The sequence below is a fragment of the Pelodiscus sinensis genome, chromosome 9, assembly GCF_052426305.1.
Source record: "Pelodiscus sinensis isolate ZL-2025 chromosome 9, ASM5242630v1, whole genome shotgun sequence".
NCBI classification, from domain to species: Eukaryota; Metazoa; Chordata; order Testudines; family Trionychidae; genus Pelodiscus; species Pelodiscus sinensis.
The window spans coordinates 60,750,372-60,773,293 of NC_143060.1; the positions used below are offsets into that span (position 1 = coordinate 60,750,372).

Below are 22,922 nucleotides of genomic sequence, written 5' to 3' on the forward strand. Positions count from 1 at the left end.
CTGTTTGAAAAGCAGAATCCCTTTGCCAGTGCTGGCAATTAACAAAACCCGTGCAAAGACTTTCTTTTTTAATCTTTCCAAAGTTCCCCCCGCTCTCTCCCCCGTGGCTGGCTTATCACTGTAGCTGCTGTAAGAAAGCCAATAGAAATTCTAGAAAGCTCAAGAATCACAGGGCGCAGAGTGCGCAGGAAGTTTACCTCTTTTTTCTCCACCCCTTCTTTCTAAATTATTTCATCTGAATGTAATTCAGGTGAAAGGTCCCTGATTGACAGCTCTAGGGACAAAAGTCCTCTCTAGGACCAGGGAGTGGTACTGCAAGGTGCCAGCATCTCCCACCATCTGGTCAAGTGGGTTGGCCACCAGGAGGGGGCAGACAGGAGTTGATTCTCCAGACCCATTCAGTCCCATTCAGACGAGCAGTTAAGATGGGAATTGGTGTCAGCGGTGGTAGCCCTGTTTGCATAAACGATGAGCGCTAAGATTCTACATTCGCTCAATAGGCAATTTTCTCATGTTGATAATTATGCTAATTTCCAGGCAGTGCTTGTCCATATTTGATCCTGGGCGTACTACTCGACAAGAGCTGTCAACTCAAATTTCAAAGGCCAGCCATGTTGAGCTGGGGAGGGGGAGGGGGGGATGAATGTTCTATATAAAAGCCGACAGGGAAAAGCACATTTTCCACACGCACACACGTATACCTCCAAACGAAGGGTGGAATTTTGCTCCCCTTTAAAAACCCCTCCTTTCAGATGAAAAGCAAACGTGGGGGGAAAGCATTTTTTCACAAACTGTGATGCCATGGAAATGCAGGGTGGGAACAGAAAAGGATTATAAACAACTGCAGTGTTAGCTGTGAGAGTGGCCAGGTCTCCCTGAACACTTGCCAATGGATAGCTGCAAGCCCCTCTGATTCATCTGTGGGTTCACAGCATCAAAACAGATATAAGATGTTACATTGACATGATTGTGTTTATCGTCTCTTTCCAGGGCTAACCCTAGAGCGATGTTTCTCAACCAGTGGTATGAATCCACTTAGAGGTACTCGAGAGAAGTCTGGGGGGCATGTCAACACAACTGAAATTTGGAGAAAACGGAATTTTTGTTTTAAGTTTTACAGCGCTTTATTATTTTTGTACTTTTTACACCCAAAATTTAATTGCCCGCCCGGCTACGATTAAGTTGTTTAAACAAATGTGTTGCAATGGTAGAAAAAAAATGTTGTGTGTCTAAAAACTGTAGGTCCTGGGGGTACTTATAATTTTTTAAAGGGGTACTTTATAAAAAAAGGTTGAGAAACTCTGCCCTAGAGCACCGCCGTCATATAATAACAGTTCACCAAGGTTAGCCCCTGGCAGGCCACCACCGCTGTATTTACCTGCATGGCAATAGGGACCGGTGAGCGTAGCTCCCGTTGGCCTCCTATTTCCATTCGTGGCCAATGGGAGCAGCGGGAAACAGTGTGGACCGGGCACTGCTTTCTACAGCTCCCATAAGCTGGGGATGGTGATCCGCCGCCAACGGTGCCTGCAGCCATGCGGGTAAATATAATTGTGAGGGCCCACCAGTAGCTAACCCTGGCAGACCGGATCCAACTCACAGGCCGGTCTTTGCTTCATACAATATTTGAATGATGCTGCATGTATTCATCTCACTAATAACCTCTATAGCCCTTAGTGTCAAATTTGCGCGAGTGCTCACATTGTAAACCACTGTAGTTGTGTAACTCACCAAACAAGAACAGAAGCATTAATTAAAGTGCTCCTCCTGATAGCATACAAGATGGCCTATAGTAAGCCAAGGAGATATTGTGTAGGAGCAAAGAGAGAGGCTTGGTTAATTGTATTCCTAACTCCCTCCAGGAAGGAGAGACCTTTGCATGAACTCATCCCATCAGTTTGGACTCTGGAGCAAAGGGGATAAAAATTCCTGACAAAAAGAAACCGAATCTCTCCTTCTGGACCCTGTGGAGCAAAGATTCCTACACATAAGCAGAGAGTTCACCCCATGCTGCTTGGCGTGGATTAGCCCTGAAAGACATTCTGAATTGACAGATTACTACGGCTTCATGACTTTTTGACTCTCAGACTGAAACTCGTTGGTGTACGTATGCCTGCAGGCTTTAACCTGTAAACAGCTCACATCTCCTCCCTAGTTCAGGGGTGGCCAACCCATTAAATGAAGAGAGCCGAAACAGCAGCAGAAAAAATGAAAAGAGCCACACCAGAATTGTTGAGAAAAAAAAAAAAAAGGAAGAGCTCCCCATCAGCCACAGTTGTTGAGCAAAGAAAAAAAAAAAAGGATGTTGCCCCTTTAAAAACCACCGGTTAAGCTTTTTGGCCACATCAGGCTCCTGCCATTTTGCCACGTCGGACAGCTCCCCTATACCCAGTGAGCAAAGGGAGCCAGAGGCTGGGGGCCATTTATAGGAGCACATGGGGTGGTTTCGCGAACTGCAGGGGAAGCTTTCTGAGCCGCACTTTCAGGGGTGAAGAGCTGCATGTGGCTCGTGAGCCATGGGTTGGCCATCCCTGCCCTAGTTAATAAACTGTTAGTTCGTTTATTACAGGATTGGCTACAAGTGTTGTCTCTGGCGTGCAACTGAAGGTACAAACTGACCTCAGGAAAATGCCTTGTCTCTTGAGACTGGGAACAATAAAAAATGTGGGGGGTTGGTCTATGTGACCATTTATCACATACACAAGGTGGGTCCAGTAAAAACTTTTATTGGACCAACCTCTGCTGGTGAGAAAGATGGGCTTTCACACCACACAGAGCTCTTCTTCAGTCCATTTATCGCTTGGCCCAGTGTTCCTGGGTGGCAAGAGACACTGGACTGTCTGTGACACCATCACAAGACTGTTGCAATACTTTGGGAACTCACATTTGTTACTAGGTTGGTGAAATCTAGTTGGGGCACCAGCCCTACTTTTGACAGCTTGCTCTGAGGTTACAGGGAGAAGTTAAGCATTGGACCAACTTTCAGTTGGCGAGAGGGACAAGCTTTGGAGACATGCAGAGCTCTTCTCCATGCTCTGACGTTGGCACCATTGGTCATGAGCCATTCCCGACTGCGGGACATTAGCTACCAAGTAAAAGCTAGAATGTTAGTCTGTTCTGATGACTGGTTTCCACTGAGATCTACATCTAGATTTATTGATCTGAGAAATACGTATGGGTTGAGGCAAGGTCAACGGCAGCACAGTAACAGGACAGATCCTCAGCTTGTTCATGGAAAGATGAAGCCAATCTATGTGTTGTTCCATATCACCCACATGTGTCCAGCATATATAGCTGAACATCCCTTCATTAGAGGAACAACAGCTTTTCCTATGAGACACTTTGGGCTCATCTAGACTACATGGAAGATTCGAAAGAGGAATTTGCATATCTTCGTCCAATCTCACTTTCAAAAAGCGGAGCTTTCAACAGTGAAAGTAGTCAAGATGTGTTTTTTTCGGCACCCCCCCTTTTTCGAAAAGCTGCGTAAACCTCATTTTTTGAGGAAAAGCGGCTTTTCGAAAAAGGGGGGGGTGCCGAAAAAATCACGTCTTGACTACTTTCACTTTTGAAAACTCCGCTTTCGAAAGTGAGATCCGAAGAAGATATGCAAATTCCCACAGAATTTGCATATCCTTTTTCAAATCTTCTGCGTAGTCTAGATGAGCTCTTAGTAAAGCAGAACTGGGCAAAATACGGCCTGTGGGCTGGATTTGGCCTGCAAAGCCACTGGATCTGGCCCCCGGATATTGTGGGGAGCCCCAGGCCGACTCCCCTGCTTGCCCCGCAGCCTTGCACACTGCTGAAAAAAGTGGCTGTGAGGCCCTTTCTTTTTAAAAACTGTGAGCCTAGAGGAGCAACCCCAGCACAATCCCATTGGCCGGTTTCTGGCTAGAAACCCTTTCCCTTCGTATCATGGCCCTCGACCACTTTCCAAAATCTTGGAGCGGCCCCCCCATCAGAAATGATTGCCCACCCTTGTTGTGAAGGGTGGAAATAAGCTACAGGTCTGTGAAAAAGAACCTCCTGAGGAGCCCGTCGAGAGCCAGGTATTTGTGTGTGCTGACTGGCTCATCGGAGAAGGATCACTCTAGTCAAGATGCAGTCAGTTACATACGCATTCTGATTGGTTAACGCTGCTCCAGACTCCTGCACTATTTAGCTGCTCAGAGATCAATGGGTTGGTTCTAAACTCCACAGCAGTTCCTAAGGCCCATCCCTTCCACTGCAGCAACAGATTCCTCTCTCCCCCAGGAATTTTTTTGGTACTTAGAGGGCTTCCCCTGATAAGCCTGGCCTAGCCTGCACCCCACGATGCTCCTGAGCAGAGATTTTTAAGCTCCCACTCTCAAATCCTCATTGAAAGCAAATCCCAATCTGCATATTTGATTGCAAAACCCTGCATTTGGACTCACCGATTAATTATATGAGTCATCTGGGCAGAGAGCAGAAACAGTATTACCGTTTTTTTACATAACTAACCAGCCCAGCGTGAACTTCATGGCGCAAATATTCACCGCAAGCTATTGGTGAACGATTGACAGCCTAAGAATTATTTGCCAAAGAAATCCACTAATAATTTAGAACAGCAGATACACTTGGGAATTTCATGATCAATCCACAAATCCATAATACAGAGCAACACAACTCCGGCAGCATCTTACCCAGTCCCCCCTAACCCAGTACACAGAGCAGCGGGGACTCGCAAAATCCCGTGGAGTGACAAGGTGCGAAGGCAAACACTACACCTGGGGTGTTGTCATGAGTGTGCCCCAGCGCTCAAACCCAGCCTGCATCCTCTCCTACCTTACACCAGCATCTACTTCTCTAATGCGACGGCACAGATCTTAGACCAAACACATCACTGGGTCATGTTTGGTTGGGACAGTTTGACTCCGCTACTGTAGTGGGTGCCCTACAAGTTCCTTTCTCTCTCAATGATTGACATAAAACGCTCGTGTTTCTCCCCAACAGCCATCACACTGATACGTGCTGGAGCCACCAGCAGTGAGGCGCCCGTGGGAGCCTCTGGGGGCGCTTTCAGCAGCTTCCCAGCAATTGCTGCACCCAGGTTTTGTCGGGCTGAAGGGAAGATCAGGACAGGAGATGGACGTTCAAACATCGGGTGTGACCTGCACTGGCATCACCAGTAGCAGCCTGCAGAAGAATGAGGCTGGGAGAGGCGCAGGGCTGGCAGGATAGGAGCCATGCACTAGCTGGCAACAGCAGGGTGTCCTTGGAGGCAGACAAGGGGAAGTGCTGCCCTCGGAGTCCCCACCAGCAAAGGGAGCACATTCTAACTAAACCCCAAGGACACCAGCTGTCGAGGCCTGTGCACTCAGTGACGGGAGTATGGAGTTAACAGCCTTGTCGGGACAATGGATTCTCTGTAGCAGGCCCGGAGCCCGCAGGAAACCAGGAGCAGGTCCGCAGGGGAGTAACCACTGAGGGCTGGTCCAGCCTCCTGCCCATCGTCCCGATCTGAACGTCGCTCATCGTGGCCACATTTCTAAAGCAGAACAGCTCGTCCTTTGTCGAAGGGGGAAACGAGCTACGGGTCTGCCGCGAGGGAGGGGAAAGGCCACAGGTAACCTCCCGCTGCAGGCCAGGCACCCCGTCTGCCTCTCCACTGGTCTGGGGAGGGCGATCTCCGGCCCTCACCCATGCAGTTCCCCTCCCCCCAGCCCAGGGTCTGCCCAGCTTTGTGGCAGATTCAAGCCAGCGCCTCCTGCTTATTTCCCTCTGGCGTGGAGGCTGCCGGTCCTGATCCAAAATCCACCCGGGCGCTTCCCTTCCATGTGTGTGTCCGTGTAAACAGGGCATGAGCTTGTCTTCCATTCACTCCAGGATAGGGTTGCCAGATGTCCGGTTTTCGCCCGGACTGTCTGTTATTCGGGTTCCCCGTCCGGTTAAAAAAAACACAAAAAATACCAGACAATTCAACAGAATTTTTTCCTGGTGTTTTTTTTTGGGCGGGGGGGAAAGGTGTTCAGTATTTTTGTTAAACCATCTGGCAACTCTACTCCAGGGGTGCATCTAGACTGGAAAGATTTTGCGCAAAAGCAGACGCTTTTGTGCAAAATCTTGCCAGCTGTCTCCACTGGCTGCTTGAATTTGCGCAAGAGCACTGACTTTGTAATGTACAAAATCAGTGCGTCTTGCACAAAGACTTTCACAATCCCGCTCGGGAAAAAACCCTCTTGCGGAAGAATACTTGCGCAAGAGGGCCAGTGTAGACAGGCACCTTAATTTTTGCGCAAGAAAGCCCGATGGCTAAAATGGCCAATGGAGCTTTCTTGCGCAAAAGCGCGTCTATACTGGGCACGGATTCTTTTGTGCAAAAGCACTTTTTGCGCAAAAGCATCCGTGCCAATCTAGACGCACTTTTGCGGAAATACTTTTAACGGAAAAACTTTTCCGTTAAAAGTACTTCCGCAAAATCATGCCAGTCTAGACGCAGCCCAGGAGCCTGGAGAGGGGGGGACAGTCCTGCAAACGCCCCACCCAGCTGTGACACATGCCAGCCCAGTCGCAGGGGTTCTCCTGCTTCTCAGGGGCTATCAAGGATGCAACCTCCTCCTGGAAAAAAGAGAAGGGATTATCCACTGCACCCCCGGGAGGATGGGGGGCCTAGGTGAATGGTGTTTCTCTGGGACATCAGCCGCCCTGCGGTGTCTGCAGGCTCAGCACAGCGGGCCAGCTCTTTGCTTGCCCCAGTGTAAGTCTACAGCCCGTGTATGCACCAGTCCCTGGGGCAGAGAGCCAAAGCCAGGGCCATCACTGGGGGTAGAGGAGGGAGCTGCAAACATTGCTAAGGAGAAAGAGGAGGAATACCCCCCACCCGCGCACCCACTGCTCCCCCGACACAGCCCTGCGCAGCGTGAGCATTTTTTGTCTGTGCAGCCCAGAGGCGAGCTAGCTGCTTCAGGTAGCCCTGGAGACGGACCCGGCATGGCGCCGTCTGCCAATGGGATTCCACTGGGTCACGGCAACCCGAGTCAGCCCAACCCACTGAGGAGGCGATCGCTGCCTTCGCTCGGGTGCTAGCGAGAGCAGGCTCAGAGCAGGCTCCTGAGGGAAATGGCCGCCGGGCCAGCCGCTGAGCACCACGCGACAGGCACAAGAATGGGTGGAGAGCCGAGTCAGAGGGGCAGCCCCAACGGCAGGATGGCCAAGCCACGCAGAAAGGGACACCAAAGACAAGCCCACGAGACCGTCTCCAGCTGGAGCCTCCCCACACTCAGGCCCCGGCGACCACCCCTCATGCCTGTGCGTCGCATCCCACCTGGCGTGGCCTGGCCCACTCTACCACGGGATCCCACGGCACACCCGAAGAGATGTGCGGAGTCAGGCCCGCTTCTTCCACCCAACAGCCAGTTCTAAATAGCAGACCCGGTGATGCCAGCCACCAATCAAAACGGCCCATCACTGTACCTGTGGCAAGACCCCCTTTGTCTCCCTCCCAGCAAAGCAGGGGTCCATGTAATGCACCCAGCCTGGTGGGCTCGGAGCAGTGAGCGATTGCATTGCCTCGTGACCACGGACCCCCGGTGACACCGAGGCCTTCCGTGGACTTGCCTTTCGTCCCTGCTGCCTCGTTGGCTTTCACAGCCAGCCACGCAACAACGCTCCCTGCATGCATGGTCCCAACATGGAGCCCTCTCAATACAATGTGGAATCCCGGCACATCGGCATTTTTGTTGCCAGGAGACGGGCAGCTGCAGTCCTGGGTGATGCCTAGGCAGCCAGTGCCACCCGTAGCTTTGTTTTACCCCAACTCCAAATCCTGCCCACGTGGCAAGGAACCGCCAACTTGAACAACAATGCTCCAGCCCTTCTTCTTCACGCCTTGCCCTTAGCATCAACCTCCGCAGCAAGCATGACAACTCCTTAGAGTCGTGCTCCTAGCTCGGTTTCTCATTAGGCGATAGACCTCAAGCAACTCACTTCGCCTCAGTGACTCAGTTCTCTAACCTGCAGCATAGGGGGATGCAATAAGACAGGGGACATGCTGGGCTTTCTTACTGATGCGCTTTGGTTAGTTATTATTAACCACGGCCAGTGAGACCCACAGACAACAGCAGCCGTACTGAACTGGCTCCGTTTCATGGGCTGGCGACATGTCAATCAGCGCACCCGTACAAAGGGAGAGAGCTGCAGTCTGAATGGGGTTTGAATCCCCAGCCTCCGCAGACACCGTTTCCACACGCTCGGCTGCCAAAGGTCCCTGTCCAAGAAGGATCGCCCGAGGGACGCTAAGGAGCCCTGCTCCTTTGGTGTGATCACGCCACTTCACGCCCCGAGGTGAACTTACCCACTGAGGACCACGATGAAGTCCATGACATTCCAGCCATTCCGGAGGTATGAGCCCTTGTGGAAAACAAATCCCAGAGCAACTATTTTAATCCCCGCTTCAAAGCAAAAGATCCCAATGAAGTAAGGCTCTGTCTTCTCCTGTGGGAAGGGACGAAGGAGATTGGTGAGAGAGGGAGATGCAGCAAACATCCCGAGGGGAGAGCTGCTTAGCACCTTTTTATGTAACACCGCACTGGAGTTTGGCTGCTCCGCCATGCTCACTCCTCCGCACGGGGCCTCGTTCTGCCTGCTGTGCTCTCGGCACCCTGGGAGGCCCCACAAGACCCTTGACTGATGAACTTCAGGGCTCAGGCCACATCTCTGTTGCCCAGGTCCCTCCCTCCCCCTCTTTCTAGCTGATGCCCCATTAATAGTGGCTATCCCTGCCCCCCACCCAAGATGGCAAACCTTCCCACCCCAGACCCTCCAACAGCTGGGAAAGTCTTTCAGAAGCATGAAGAGCCCAGAGGAAAGCTCCAGTCCAGAAGCACTCGGGGTCCCCCCAATCAGAAAGGCGATCATGCCTCCAGTCTCCCAAGGAGTTGCAAGCTCCAGAGGCAACAGTGTTCGCTATCGGGCTTTCTACCAGCTAACACCCGCGCCGAGAGAAAGCGGCAGCCGCTTCTGGGAGAGAAGGAAGGCACAAGAGAAAGGCACTTACTAGTCGTCGGGACATGGGCGTCTTGTCATCCTCGGGGAGGTGCTGCTCCAGCGCCAGGACGATGCAGTTTGCAATGATCGTGGCCAGGATCATGTATTCGAAGGGCGTGGAGGGGACAGTTAAGGAGCAGACACGACATAACAGAGATGGAAAAAGTCTCATCTGCACACTCCCTTCCTTCCTCACCTGCACCCACCCCGCACCGCATGGTAGCTAACCTTCCATTTCCCCCCGCTCCATACCAGCGGGGTGAGACCTACAGATTCAGCTGCTTGGAAATAAAGCCAGTGATGAGAAGAGACCCAAGGACACAAGCCCCTCGGCAGCTTCTTGCCAAGGACTGAGGGAGACCCACCTCCTCCTCCACCCAGTAACTACAGAGCCAAAAGTGGCGGTGGAAGGAAGTCGGCGCCACAGTGTGCAACACAAGGGACTGGGCTCCCAAAGTGAGTCCTCAGCCATCGGAGGGAGGTAGTTTTGAACTCGGGACTGTGGGGCCAGGATACACTTCCAATGATGAATAAGAAAAAAATGCCCACCCGCCCTGTTCATGAAGAGCCAGGTGGCCCAACCAGGTCAGACTGCAAAAGACAAATGCAACATGTGCCCATCAGCAGGGAAGGACTTGATCTTCTCTATAAAGGCCCCACCCAGCCAACCCCCCGTCACCAAGTTCTGCTGAGAAGCTGGAGAAAGCCCAGCTCTTCGAATATCCCTTGTGGCCTCACACACTCACACCCAGACCTACCTGCAATCCTCAGGTAGCCCCTCCCCCCCAACTGCAATTTCCATGGGGCCTCTCTAGCCAATAATAGAACATGCTGGCAGCTCCCAGCATGGAATTTAACACTGGTCACCCGCATTCACGAAAGCCCCACTCAGCCCCACCGTGCTTGGGAATTACAGGCCAGTTCATACGTGGCCGGTTTTGGTGATGGCCCAAGGCAGAGAAACACTAGACGTTCCCATTCCACAGATTTCAGTCTGGTTTCAGGCCAGGACACAGGGCCGTGTCTGCCTTGGTCAGAGCCATAAGTGAGGCTCTCCCTACAGTTGGCAGAGATTTCGCCTGAGTGGCCAGTTGGATATGACGGGGGGTGTTGGAACCCAGGAGCTCTGAGGGAGCCCTGGGCCAAACCATGCCCATTCCTGCATTGCCCCCTCTCCGGCCTCTCAGACGGGAATTAGGCACCAGGGCGCGGGCAAAGGCGATACTGGCTGGCTTGGAACTGGCTCAGCAGGCCAGGGGCTCGCTCGATGATAGCGTATCACCCAGCCCGGCACTGTGCACTCTGCCAGCACTTAATAAGGAAGGGGAAACCAAAACTGCTGCAAGGCTGAAATTATCTTAGCTGGGTCAAAGAGATTACGTGAGGAGAATTTCCACGAGACAGCCACTGGGCAGCGGGGAGTCACTCATAGCTCCAGCACACCCCAGGGCCTTAGGGGGTGTTATGGGGAGTCCCTCACAGCGCCAGCACACCCCAGGGCCTTAGGGGGTGTTATGAGGAGTCCCTCACAGCTCCAGCACACCCCAGGGCCTTAGGGGGTGTTATGAGGAGTCCCTCACAGCTCCAGCACACCCCAGGGCCTTAGGGGGTGTTATGAGGAGTCCCTCACAGCTCCAGCACACCGCAGGGCCATAGGGGGTGTTATGAGGAGTCCCTCACAGCTCCAGCACACCCCAGGGCCTTAGGGAGTGTTATGAGGAGTCCCTCACAGCTCCAGCACACCCCAGGGCCTTAGGGGGTGTTATGAGGAGTCCCTCACAGCTCCAGCACACCGCAGGGCCTTAGGGGGTGTTATGAGGAGTCCCTCACAGCTCCAGCACACCGCAGGGCCTTAGGGGGTGTTATGAGGAGTCTCTCACAGCCCCAGCACACTCCAGGGCCTTAGGGGGTGTTATGAGGAGTCCCTCACAGCTCCAGCACACCGCAGGGCCTTAGGGGGTGTTATGAGGAGTCCCTCACAGCCCCAGCACACTCCAGGGCCTTAGGGGGTGTTATGGGGAGTCCCTTACAGCTCCAGCACACCCCAGGGCTTTAGGGGGTGTTATGGGGAGTCCCTCACAGCCCCAGCACACCCCAGGGCCTTAGGGGGTGTTATGAGGAGTCCCTCACAGCCCCAGCACACCCCAGGGCCTTAGGGGGTGTTATGAGGAGTCCCTCACAGCTCCAGCACACCCCAGGGCCTTAGCGAGCATATGAGGTGTCCCTCAGAGAGCAGCAGACTCTGGACCCGAGGGTGGGATTGTCGGCTTGAGGGGAGTTTCGCTGTGGATTTTCATGGGGGCAGGGTGAGGCTGATGGGGAGCCGTCTTGAGACGCTCTGAAGATTTGGCAGTCGCCACACTCACAGGGATCACGAGCCCAGCTCGCCCCTGCTCCCTGCCAACCTGGCCAGCCCCCTCGCCTGATTCCCCACAAGCACTTTCATACTCCCAGGGAAAATCCACAACGCTGCTGCTTGGCGTCCGCAGAGCTCACCGCTGCTGGGCCGCTCTGGGCACATGCTAGAAGAGCCCGCGCTGGGTTTTGCCAGCCCCACTGCAGCTGTAATTCTCCTGGGCTGGGGGGGTAAGCGTTACGCAGGAGGCCCTTTGCGAGGCGGAGGTCAGGCTGTGCAACAGGCACTTCACGTGGGCTTCTGAAAAGGCTGCTCTGTCACCTCCTGCCATTATGTGGCAGCTCCATTATTGCTGGAGGAGGGCCAAGGGGGAGCTTTGGGGCTGGAAATGCACTATTGTAGGGACCAAGTATTAATAGGATTATTGTTATTAATGTTACCTGCCGCTGTGCTCCCTTCCCTGCCTGGCAGCGTGGGCAGGATCAACTGTAAAACTTTTGGGGGGGGGAGACTTTCAGGCTATTAATGGGCAGGGTTCTGGATGCTACTTCGGATTCCCTGGGGTCTGTTCCATCTGGCCCGCCTGGACCCAAAGAGATAGGGCTGCTAGACTCTGATCTCAGAGCTCTCCCCCTCCTTCCTGCCCTGTTTAGGCCAGACACAAGCACAGAGTCAGGACTTCCCAGAGCACGTCAGTGCACCGCTCCCTTTCCAAAAGCCGGGGGCCTGGCACACCAATCCCATGGGCACATGGATTTTAACCGCCACATTTCAGCAGCATGAACCTGAGCCGCTCTCCATGACTCTCCCCAGGCCTGACCTGGAGGAGCTGAGCTGCACATAGACCCAGAACTGTGGGCCTTCCAAAGCAGTCTCCCCATCCAATATCTATTCCATGACAACCCCCGGTCAGGAGATGGGGCCCAGTGTGCTGGACGGACATGGGACATGGACACTCCCTGCCCTGAAGATGACACTCTACTGTCAATGCGTCTTCAGCCAGGAGTCCAACATCTAGATCCCAAGCACTGCGAGGGTGCACCCGGAGAAGACTTAAGATCAATGCTCTCATGTGCAGGTGTCCGCTAGAAATGCTTTGGCAAAGCCAGAATCGCAGAAGGTGGGTGACAATTTGGGCCCTTTAAACACTCAAGTTGGACACCCTGAAATGGAGGCGCCCAATACCACTGGTCTGTCTGAAAAATCTGGATTAATCACTGCACAGGGGACTCGCCCAGATGCAGCGAGCTGACTGCAGGGTCCAAGCTGATATGTATTCCTACAAAAGCAGCGAGGGTGCTTGTCAGAGAGAGGTGATACAGCATACACATGGCAACTGATTATTAGATTTCCGCCCTTCCAATTAAATTGAGCCTCCTACAAATCACCTAGATATTAACAGTCTCTTTATTGCTACTAGGGGAAAAGCTGTTCTAGATTTGATTTTAACAAATAGGGAGGAACTGGTTGAAAACTTGAAAGTGGAAGGCAATTTAGGTGGAAGTGATCATGAAATCATAGAGTTCATGATACTAAGGAATGGTAGAAAGGAGAACAGCAAACTAGAGACAATGGATTTCAGGAAGGCAGATTTTAGTAAACTCAGAGAGCTGGTAGGTGGGGTCCAATGGGAAGCAAAACTAAGAGGAAAAACAACTGAAGAGAGTTGGCAGTTTTTCAAAGGGACATTATTAAGGGCCCAAAAGCAAACTATTCCATTGTGTAGGAAAGATAGAAAGTATGACAAAAGACCACCTTGGATTAACCAGGAGATCTTGCATGATCTAAAAATCAAAAAGGAGTCCTATAAAAAGTGGAAACTAGGTCAAATTACAAAGAATGAATATAAGCAAACAACACATGCATGCAGGGGCACGATTGGAAAGACAAAGGCACAAAATGAGCTCAATCTAGCTAGAGATAATAAAGGGAAACAAGAAGACATTCCATAAATATATTAGAAGCAAGAGGAAGATCAAGGACAGGGTAGGCCCATTGCTCAGTGAGAAGAGAGAAACAATAACAAGAAACTTGAAATGGCAGTGGTGCTTAATGACTTCTTTGTTTTGGTCTTCACCAAGAAGTCTGCTGATGAAGGAATGCCTAACATAGTGAATGCTAGTGGGAATGGGGCAGGTTTAGAAGTTAAAGTAAAAAAGAACAAGTTAAAAATTACGTAGAAAAGTTAGATTTCTGCAAGTCACCAGGGCCTGATGAAATGCATCCTAGAATACTCAAGGAGCTGATAGAGGAGGCATCTGAGCCTTTAGCTATCATCTTTGAAAAATCATGGAAGACGGGAGAGATTTCAGAAGACTGGAAAAGGGCAAATCTAGTGCCCGTCTGTAAAAAGGGAAATAAGAACAACCCAGGAAACTACAGACCAGTCAGTTTAACTTCTGTGCCAGGAAAGATAATGGAGCAGGTAATTAAGGAATTCATCTGCAAACATCTGGAAGAAAATACAGTGATAGGTAACAGCCAGCATGGATTTGTAAAGAACAAATCATGCCAAACCAATCTGATGGCTTTCTTTGATAGGATAAAGAGTCTTGTGGATAAGGGAGAAGCGGTGGACGTGGTATACCTAGACTTTAGTAAGGAATTTGATACAGTCTCGCATGACCTTCTTATCAATAAACTAGGCAAATACAACTTACATGGGGCTACTATAAGGTGGTTGCATAACTGGCTGGATAACCATTCTCAGAGAGTAGTTAACGGTTCACAATCATGCTGGAAGGGCATAACAAGTGGGGTTCAGCAGGGGTCTGTTTTGGGACTGGGTCTGTTTAATAGCTTCATCAATGATTTAGATGATGGCATAGAGAGTACGCTTATTAAGTTTGCAGATGATACTAAGCTGGGAGGGGTTGCAACTGCTTTGGAGGATAGGGTCATAATTCAAAATGATCTGGACAAACTGGAGAAATGGTCTGAGGTAAATAGGATGAAGTTTAATAAGGACAAATGCCAAGTGCTCCACTTAAGAAGGAACAATCAGTTTCACACATACAGAATGGGAAGTGACTGTCTAGGAAGGAGTACGGCAGAAAGGGATCTAGGGGTCATAGTGGACCACAAGCTGAATATGAGTCAACAGTGTGATGCTGTTGCAAAAAAAGGCAAACGTGATTCTGGGAGGCATTAACAGGAGTGTTGTGAGCAAGACACGAGAAGTCATTCTTCCGCTCTACTCTGCACTAGTTAGGCCTCAGCTGGAGTACTGTGTCCAGTTCTGGGCACCACATTTCAAGAAAGATGTGGAGAAATTGGAGAGGGTCCAGAGAAGAGCAACAAAAATGATTAAAGGTCTAGAGAACATGAGCTTTGAGGCAAGGCTGAAGGAACTAGGCTTGTATAGTTTGGAAAAGAGAAGACAGAGGGAACAGATAGCAGTTTTCAGGTATCTAAAAGGGTGTCACAAGGAGTAGGGGGGAAATTGTTCTCCTTGGTCTCTGATGATAGGACAAGAAGCAATGGGCTTAAACTGAGGCAAGGGAGGTTTAGGTTGGACACTAGGAAAAACTTCCTGCCCGTTAGAGTGGTTAAACACTGGAATAAATTGCCTATGGGGGTTGTGGAATCTCCATCACTGGAGATATTCAAGAGCAGGTTGGACAGACATCTATCAGGGATGATACAGACTGTGTTTGGTCCTGCCATGAGGACAGGGGCTGGACTCGATGATCTCTCAAAGTCCCTTCCAGTTCTAGTGTTCTATGATTGGGGAAGGGAGGAATAACAGAGGGGCCTTTGTATTTAGAAGAGAGCACAAAGCCTCGCTCTTGGCACCTTGATCTCAAGGCGGTTCTGTTACAGAAGGTGGAAACATCAATAATTCCTTCCTCTCTTCTGGCCTGCTGCCCAGTAGAGCCACAGCAAAGCACTTACGAGTGTAAAGACGACCAAATCCTTCTCCATGGCCATCGATTTTTCACACGTCTTTGCAGTAAAAGGACAAACAATTGTCATTGTTAAACATGAGGAGGCATGTGATGCTTCCTAGCCCCTGCTCCCCTGGGGCCAGGAGGCGGTAGAGACACCACCGTTTCAGGATGGAGAGTCGTGTTTCAAGAACCGTGAGCTACTGAGGAGAACAGATGCCTCTTTCCCCCTGCAGGTGACTGAATCAAATGCCAGGCTCCTGTGTTTTCCACCCGGCATTCAAGAGGAGGCGTCCACCACTGCACCGATGTTTTGTATCCGCGGTGCAATGGGAATAACAATCCCGGGCAAAGGGAACAGGAGTGGCTGTTTCTCCACTGGTGCCTCCTTTCAATTTGGACCTGAACTTTCCTGTGAAAGAAACTGGGTGAATTCTGGGTCTTGGGACAGGCTGGGAGCATAACCCAGCCCCTTGCTGGGGGTGGGGCGCTGTCCCACGCAGCGGCACTGAGACCACTCCAGAACGACCGAATGAGTTTGCTTTCCAGCCGTGGCTGAGAGCCAGCTGGCTTTTAATTCTCGGTCTCCAACCGTTCTAAGCAGGAGATCGCCTTTTGAATGTAAGTGCAATCCAAGATCTGCCTCGAACCCAAATACCCTGGCCCCGCCTCCTTTGTGCCCCTTCTCCCAGGCCCCGCCCCTGCTCGCTCCATCCTCCCTCACTTTCACCAGGCGGGGGCTGAGGGTTGGGGCGCAGGCTCTGGTCTTGGATTAAGGGATCTGGAGTTTGAGAGGGGCTCTGAGCTGAGCCTGAGGCAGGCAGCTGGGGTGCTGGAGAGGTTTCTAGGTGTAGGCTCTGGGAAGGCGTTTGGATGCAGGGGTGCTTGGGGCTGGGGGCAGGGACTTGGGGTGAGGGGGGGTTCATGACTGGGGTAGGGTTTCGGGATGTGGGCACCAGCTGGCCCTGCTGACCTCAGGTGGCCCCTGGGTGGTGATGCAGTGAGGCTAAGGCAGGCTCGCCCCTGTCCTGGCCCTGCACCACTCCCTAAAGCAGCCAGCAAACTCCCTCCCAAGTCCTGCTGTGCCCCCCACACTGCTCTGTGGAGTTAGGACACAGGGTGGGGGAGGAGGCACCTTGACATCCGCGCCCTCCTCTCCCTCCCCTTCCTAGAAATCAGGAATAAGGGATCTTTCGGAAAAGGCTTTATTTTCCGAAAGATCCCCGTCTAGACTGGCGCTTTTGCTGGCAAAGCCCCGAGCCTGAAAAACTCGGCAGCCATTTTCATGCAAATAAAGCGGGGGAGATTTAAATCCCCGCTTCATTTGCAATTGCGCTGTGTCTAATCTGCATCCCTTTTACGGAAAAGGGGTGCAGTCTAGACACAGCCCAGAGGTACCCGATTTGTTTCTGCTTGTTGGCGTTACAGGAGCATGGTGGGGCAGGCTAGAGAGGTCTGGTGGTGCCTTGCCCTGCGAGGCAGGGATGTGCCCAGGGGACCCACTGAGCCAGGCAGCTGTCTAGCAATTAGGGTTCAGCATTAGCTCAGAGCACTAATTAGGCCCAGCTGAGTTCCGTTAGGCTCAGCACTTTGCACAGAGGAGAGGCTGAGCTGCTCCCCTGGGATGAACCCAGCAGGGAGGGGCTATCAGGGAGCTCCGGGGAGCCACAAGTGCCGGCCCGTATGTCTGCGTTGGAGCTGGCTGGCTGGAGCGCTGCACGGCAGGAAGGGAGCAGCCAGGGACTTCTGCCAAGTGTGCGCCACTTGAGTTACAGCAAAACTCCCGCCCTAGTCCTGACAGGGAGGGATGGTGTGTTAAACCAGAGCGCCGGCCATCTCCTCCCCTCCAGCTCCTCGCCCTCTGGCCCTGCCATGCACTGTCTAGCTACCGGCACGTGCTGTGTAGCCACCCTGGGCCATGGCTCTCCCCCAGCCCCTGACCTTGCCACCCCTCCTGCTAGGCAAGGACCCTCCCCCTCAGTCATGCACTTTTGTGCCCCCCACACTGCCTCCCCTGCCAATCCACCTCAGTGCCAGCCTGTGCCCCCTGGGCTGGTGAGCACGAACCGTCCCGGCAGGGGGTGACTCTGTGATCTGAACACACACACGCTGGCGAGGGGTCCTGCTGAGACCAAACGACTCATGGCCACCAGTTCTCTCTCGGCACCGACCTTGTCGCACTCCCTCCCCACAGAAGCCAGACGCCCCCCAAGGATTTCAAGTCAGAAGCAACAGTCTCGCTCTGTTTTCCTTTCCCCCACCCATAGTTTGATTGGTGAAGGGGAGAGATGGGGGAGAAATCTGGCTTAAAGCTGAGCAGAAGCGGTGTCTGCATTGAGCGCCGAGAGGGGCGAGGCCTGTTCCCTTGGCAGCCGTCCTGGACTCGAGTTCCACCACTCAGGCCCGTCTCCCGAGTATATTCTGCCTCTCGCACTCAGAACCTGCCAGTGACCGGTGCCCTGGCTCCCCTGAAGCTGCTGGCTTGGGGCGGTTGTGACGAGGAAGAGACGCAGGCCCGCAGGCAGCTTTGAGCAGCAGGCCAGACAGACCTTGGACTGGGCTCCCATTCTGCAGTGAGCCCACCCAGAAAGCTGTGCCCCAGAACGCCTTGTGGGACGAAGCAGGCGGGCTGCTCTGCTTTACGCCAGCTGGAGCTTTTTCACGGCCTGACGCTTCGTTCCTAGACACACCTGCTCAAGCCAGGAGATTGCAATCATGCCTGTCCCCGTAGACAGCTCTGTCCCACCCCAGGACACACATCTCACAGGGCATCCTGTAGTTCTGAGAAGTCCAAAAGGGCTTGTAAGCTGCAAACCAACTTCCCATGAGGCCAGATGCTCCAGGTGGGTGGGTGAGACTGCAGAAGCACTTTGCTTGAAAGCACTTTGCTCTTGCTCCCACATGCGCCCCATTCTCACCCGTGTTAATTCAGCATCAGCCGGCTGCTCTTCTACCCAGGAGCTGGCATGCACATGTGGAGCCAGGACTAACCTTGGCTGAGGGCTTTGGAGGGCCAGCGATACCTGACCCTCTGGAGGTGGTCTAAGACCTGAGCAATTTTCAGGGCACATCCCTCCACTTCTGCTGCTCCGTGGCAAGGGTGAGCAAAGACCGGCTTTCAGTCCGCGTCTCCAGCGACCTCGCCGAGGGGAGCGAGGGCAAAAACTCGGATTGCTGCCTCCTGCTCCGGAGAGGAGCCAGCAGGGGTCAGAGGAGGAATGAGACAGGCCACTCAGTGGAATGCATGGCCGATCGTTTAATATCACCGTGTGGAGCACAGGAATTCACGGCCACAAAGCCACACCCTGGTACCCGCTCCATGGCAGCATGAATCACAAACTTTGCTCCAGAGCGTATCCTGGGCTCCCAGCAGTCAGGCAGGGGTCTGCCGCATGCTGCACTACCCGGTTGGGTGCCGTGGAGGGGAGCGGGTCTCCTAAACAGGGGCTCTGCCAGAGGCAGGGTGCTGGCTTGGGCAGGGGGGGGCTGAGTGCTGGGGCATGTCCTCCATCCTCAGATGAAAAGTGATAGAGACATCCCTGGTGGCAGCATCCCTCCCGCAGAGCCTGTCCTGAGCTCAGGCGGAACATCTGCCTTGCGGAGGGAGGGGCACTTCCTGCGCTTGCAGGAAGTGATGGAAACACTCAAGCCGTAACCAGCCAGGTACCAAAACGTTTTCCCGGGGGCTTTATACCAGCTGTGGTTTCCCTTCCAGGCTCCTGTTAGGGCCGCACGCTGCTTTGTCCCCTAGCAAACTTCCAGCGATTGCATGAGAAATAGTATTTGGACAGGAGCCACTGGCCTGTTTTGGGTGTTTTGCTCCATTTTCCTGAAAACCTGTGAGCAATTAGCACCGGCTCCGAGCAAACAAGCGCATTAGCAGCACTGCTGCAGCGAGCGCGACAGGTCCCTAGGTGCAAGAGCCACTCGGCGAGATGGGGAAATAAAGGGCTGGCTGGCAGCACGGGAGTCTCTCTCCCCACCGCGGGGCGCCTTTCACCCTGCCAAGTGGTGCTTGCTCTCACTCCCCGCCTTTCGGAGCCAGACGTTCAGTGCCTCTCGCTCCTGCCTGCAATCTTTCAATCTGATTATCCCAGGCTGGAAAAATCCAGATGGAAAAACCAGGTTGCCTGGAGAGACGCAGGAGCCAGACGGAAACGTGAACGCCGCGGCTGAGGCATGAGAGTGGGACAGGGAGCAGGGCAGGGGCTGGTAGGGCAGTGCCCTCTAATCTTGGTCACCAAGCTGAGCCCGTTCCACTCAGGGGGCGAAGGGGTGTGTAGAATGACACAGAGAACTGGTGCCCAGAGACACCGGGCGGGGGGTGGGCGCTTTCCAGAGCCCGGCGTTGGCCGGATTCTTCCCCAGCTGAAGTCACAGGGAGTGTCTCTCTTGACTTCAAAGGGAGCCAAATGAGGCCAACACCCCTCTCCTTTGGGGATCCCACTCTGACGGCCCAACCGGGAGCGGCTCTTCCAGCAAGCGCAAGCATTCGCACTGACATTGAGCCCTGCAGGCAAGGATCTGTGGCCTCCACGGGCCCCACGCCGCCACGCCGGAAAGGGCTGCTTTGCTCAGCCCCACTCTCTACAAAGGAGGTGGGGGGCTTGGACAAGTTACCAACCAAGCCCTCAAACGGGTCAGCGTTGGGTGTTCCTGCCGTGGCATCTCCCCTTCCTCCAGGGCCACTGGCACTGAACAAGCATCCCCGAGTAAGCCGGCCCAGCCACCTTCCTTCCTTCTGATCCGGGGAGTCAGTAGGACCAAGACTTTCAAAAGCCGGGTGGTTTCCATGTTCAAAGCCGAGTAGGTTAGGAACACGGTGCATGATACCTTCGCCCGACAGCTCAGCAGGGCTGGCGTCAGCGGCCACTCCAGGCTCTCAGCACCTCAGGGGACGACTAGACTACACTTTATTTTCGACAGAGGATATGCAAATTCTGTGGGAATTTGCATATCTTCTTCTGATCTCTCTTTCGAAAGTGAAAGTAGTCCGGATGCCGGGGGCAGGGAGGTTCGGGGAAAAAAAAAAAGCCTTTTTCAAAAAACCGCTCTTCCTTAAAAAATGTGGTGTACGCAGTTTTTCGAAAAGGGGAGGGGGCTCCTCCAAAAAAATCCTGCATCCCAACTACTTTCACTTTCAAAAGACCCGTAAAGCGGAGTCTAGACATAGCTTCAGAGAATGGGGCCTGGGGTCTCTCCGTTTTGTGTGAAACATCCTGACCTAGGCCACTTACTGCCCAATTTTCCTAAAAGTCCCCAAATTCCTCTGCCACCCGCCTTCTCCAAGAGAGCAGAGTTGGAAACAATTAGCAAAGAAGGAGAGGAGATCCAATAAACATTAAAATCAGTCTGCCAAGGAAGTGATGATCCTCACAGCTCAGAGTGGGAGACCCCAGAAGACATCCTCTCTCTCTCCCCCTTCTTCCCTTCCATGTTGGGTGTCTAATTATACCTATCCACCCAACATGCACCGTAAGACTTGCCTCCCTCTGAGCCTGGTAATGAAAGCCTGTCTCTCTCCAGCTCTCTCATTTTACCTTCCTCTAACTCTTTGGATAAGATCATTAGGGACATGATAAAAATAGGTTTTCTTATTGATTTATCTCCTTTATCCAATGCTCTCTCCCTTGAAAAGTTGACTTGTTTCCTTAGCAACTCAGCTAATTCCAGCCGTGTGGCACACCTGCCGGTTGTTAATTTCCTTCCTGGTGAATATCAAGCTGGGGAAGGAGACGAGAGACCAGTGGCAGCCGTGTTGACTTGTTCTGAGTCACCGCGCCAGGCAGCAATCGGCTCAGGCTTCGGCACCCTTCTGCCCCGCCCCAGCTCTTCCCTGTCTTGGGAGCACCTCCCTAGGTCCCGACCTGGTCTTGCTTGAGCCATAAATCTGTCACAGTGGGGTGGGGTGGCAGGGCTGAGCCCTCTTCCCCCCTCAGCTACTGAATTCCATCAGGGCGATGGAGGCAGAACTTTTCTGCAGTCACCATGTGGGGGAAGAGCTAAGCAGAGCAACAGCAGGGCGAGTGGAGTTTGTTGCTTTCTCCTAGAAGTGGCCAGCTGAGGAGTATGTGCGTCGGGGGAGCGGCCTAGATGCTACCAGAGGCTGGTCACAAGGGAGCGAGTGTCTCCACCGACGCCAGATCGGGAACAGGTCTGTCTGGGGTCAGAGCGAAAACCAGATTCACCCAGCACCTACTGCTTGTGCAGAAAGCCTGCCCAGATCCAAGCCCGGAAGGAGGATTGAGGAGTCTGACGGGAGGCTGATGGAAGAGGCCCAGGTGGCTGGATGGGACGTACATCACTCCCCGGCTGGAGGCTGCAAGAGCCTCCACTGATTCACCCGCAGCGCCTGAGGCGTAGGGACCTGACAGCAGTGGGCTCATGCTAGCTCCCTCGCCCCTCCAGCCGTCGGGAATGAACAGAGGCTGACAGGAGGATGGGCCAGGGAGCTGGGATACAGCTAAGCAGCCATGCTAGCCTATGCCTTGTAAAACAGGGGTTCCCAAACTTTTCGGCATCACGCCCCCTTTTTGATTTTTGAGAAACCCTCCCCCCCCCAAAAAAATAGCAACAAAACTTGTTGAGAAAAAAAAAAGGAACTGACCGGAGCAGCAAAATTTGATGGGGGGGGGGGGGGGGATCGCTTTGCGCCCCCTCTGGAATTTCTTCAGGCCCCCCCAGTTTGGGAACCCATGTTGTCAAAGAAAGCAGCTGAAAGGGCAGGAAGTCAAGTCTCCTTCCGACACTGCCTTACCAATGATCCCTCAACCCCGCACTCTTGAACCAACTCCCAGGCTTCCAAGAAACTCAGTCTCCACCTTCTTTGGGAGGCGCCGCAAGGTGCCCCGTTGGCATGAAAGAGCCCAAAACACAGTGGGGGCGGGGGCTGTCCCAAATTCAGCCCAGAGCTTCGCCAAGCCCCCGCTTCGCTGACCCTGCCAGGGAAAGAAAAGGGGGCGCAAGAGACCGAAGAGGCTTTCGTCAGCGTCTGGGGAAGTTCGTCTTTAGCCTGTGCTCTGAGCACTGGGGTTTCCAGAATGGCCTCATAAATGCACTCAATCCTGTGGCCTCTGTCCACTTCAAGTCTGGCTGAATGCTTGAAAGCAAACTGGGCTTCTTCTAGAGCGACGGCTCTAGCCTAGAACCCACCACGCCGACTGCCATTGGGAACGCAAACAGGACGAACCCTGGAAGTACCCGATGCCTATATCTTCTATGGCAAATATTTATATAATGCATGGGGGGGAGCTATGTGCATTTGATTCATGTCTCCTCACAGGGAGGAGCTGCAGAGCCAGAGCGAGGTCTACTGGCCTCTAAGGGACGGCCACATTCACACTGCCACCGGCTGCGCAGGGCTGGATGGGCTGTGAGCTTTGTGGGCCCATGCGCCACAGGATGTGTCACCCCCAACTTGACTGGCAGGGCTCCAGGAGCCCCTGAGTGGTCCAGGCACGCTATTAAGCTGGGTGGGAACATTAGGAAGGTGTCTGGGCAACGAGGCGGCTCCTAACTTGCCTGCTGTACCAGACCCTGCTCCTTCACCTTGCTTTGGTTCCTGGTGTCCAACTCCAGCTGCGACCCTTAGGCTCAGCTCTACCCACTAGGCAGGACTGCCCATGCCTTGACTGTGACAATAGATACAAACAATGGGCCAAGCCCACATTCCT

The 22,922-nt window shown here is 53.2% G+C and overlaps 1 protein-coding gene across 1 annotated transcript in view; it reads right to left on the reverse strand.

Annotated features, from left to right (window-relative positions):
* The window catches only part of CACNA1E (calcium voltage-gated channel subunit alpha1 E), a 264,872-nt gene that overhangs the window by 191,614 nt on the left and 50,336 nt on the right, over positions 1–22,922 (reverse strand). Inside the window, exons 4-5 of the mRNA XM_075936805.2 lie at positions 9,017–9,122; positions 8,315–8,454 (exon numbers count right to left, since the gene is read on the reverse strand). Of these exons, the coding sequence (XP_075792920.2) occupies positions 8,315–8,454; positions 9,017–9,122 (246 nt within the window). The remainder of the gene's footprint in view (positions 1–8,314; positions 8,455–9,016; positions 9,123–22,922) is intronic.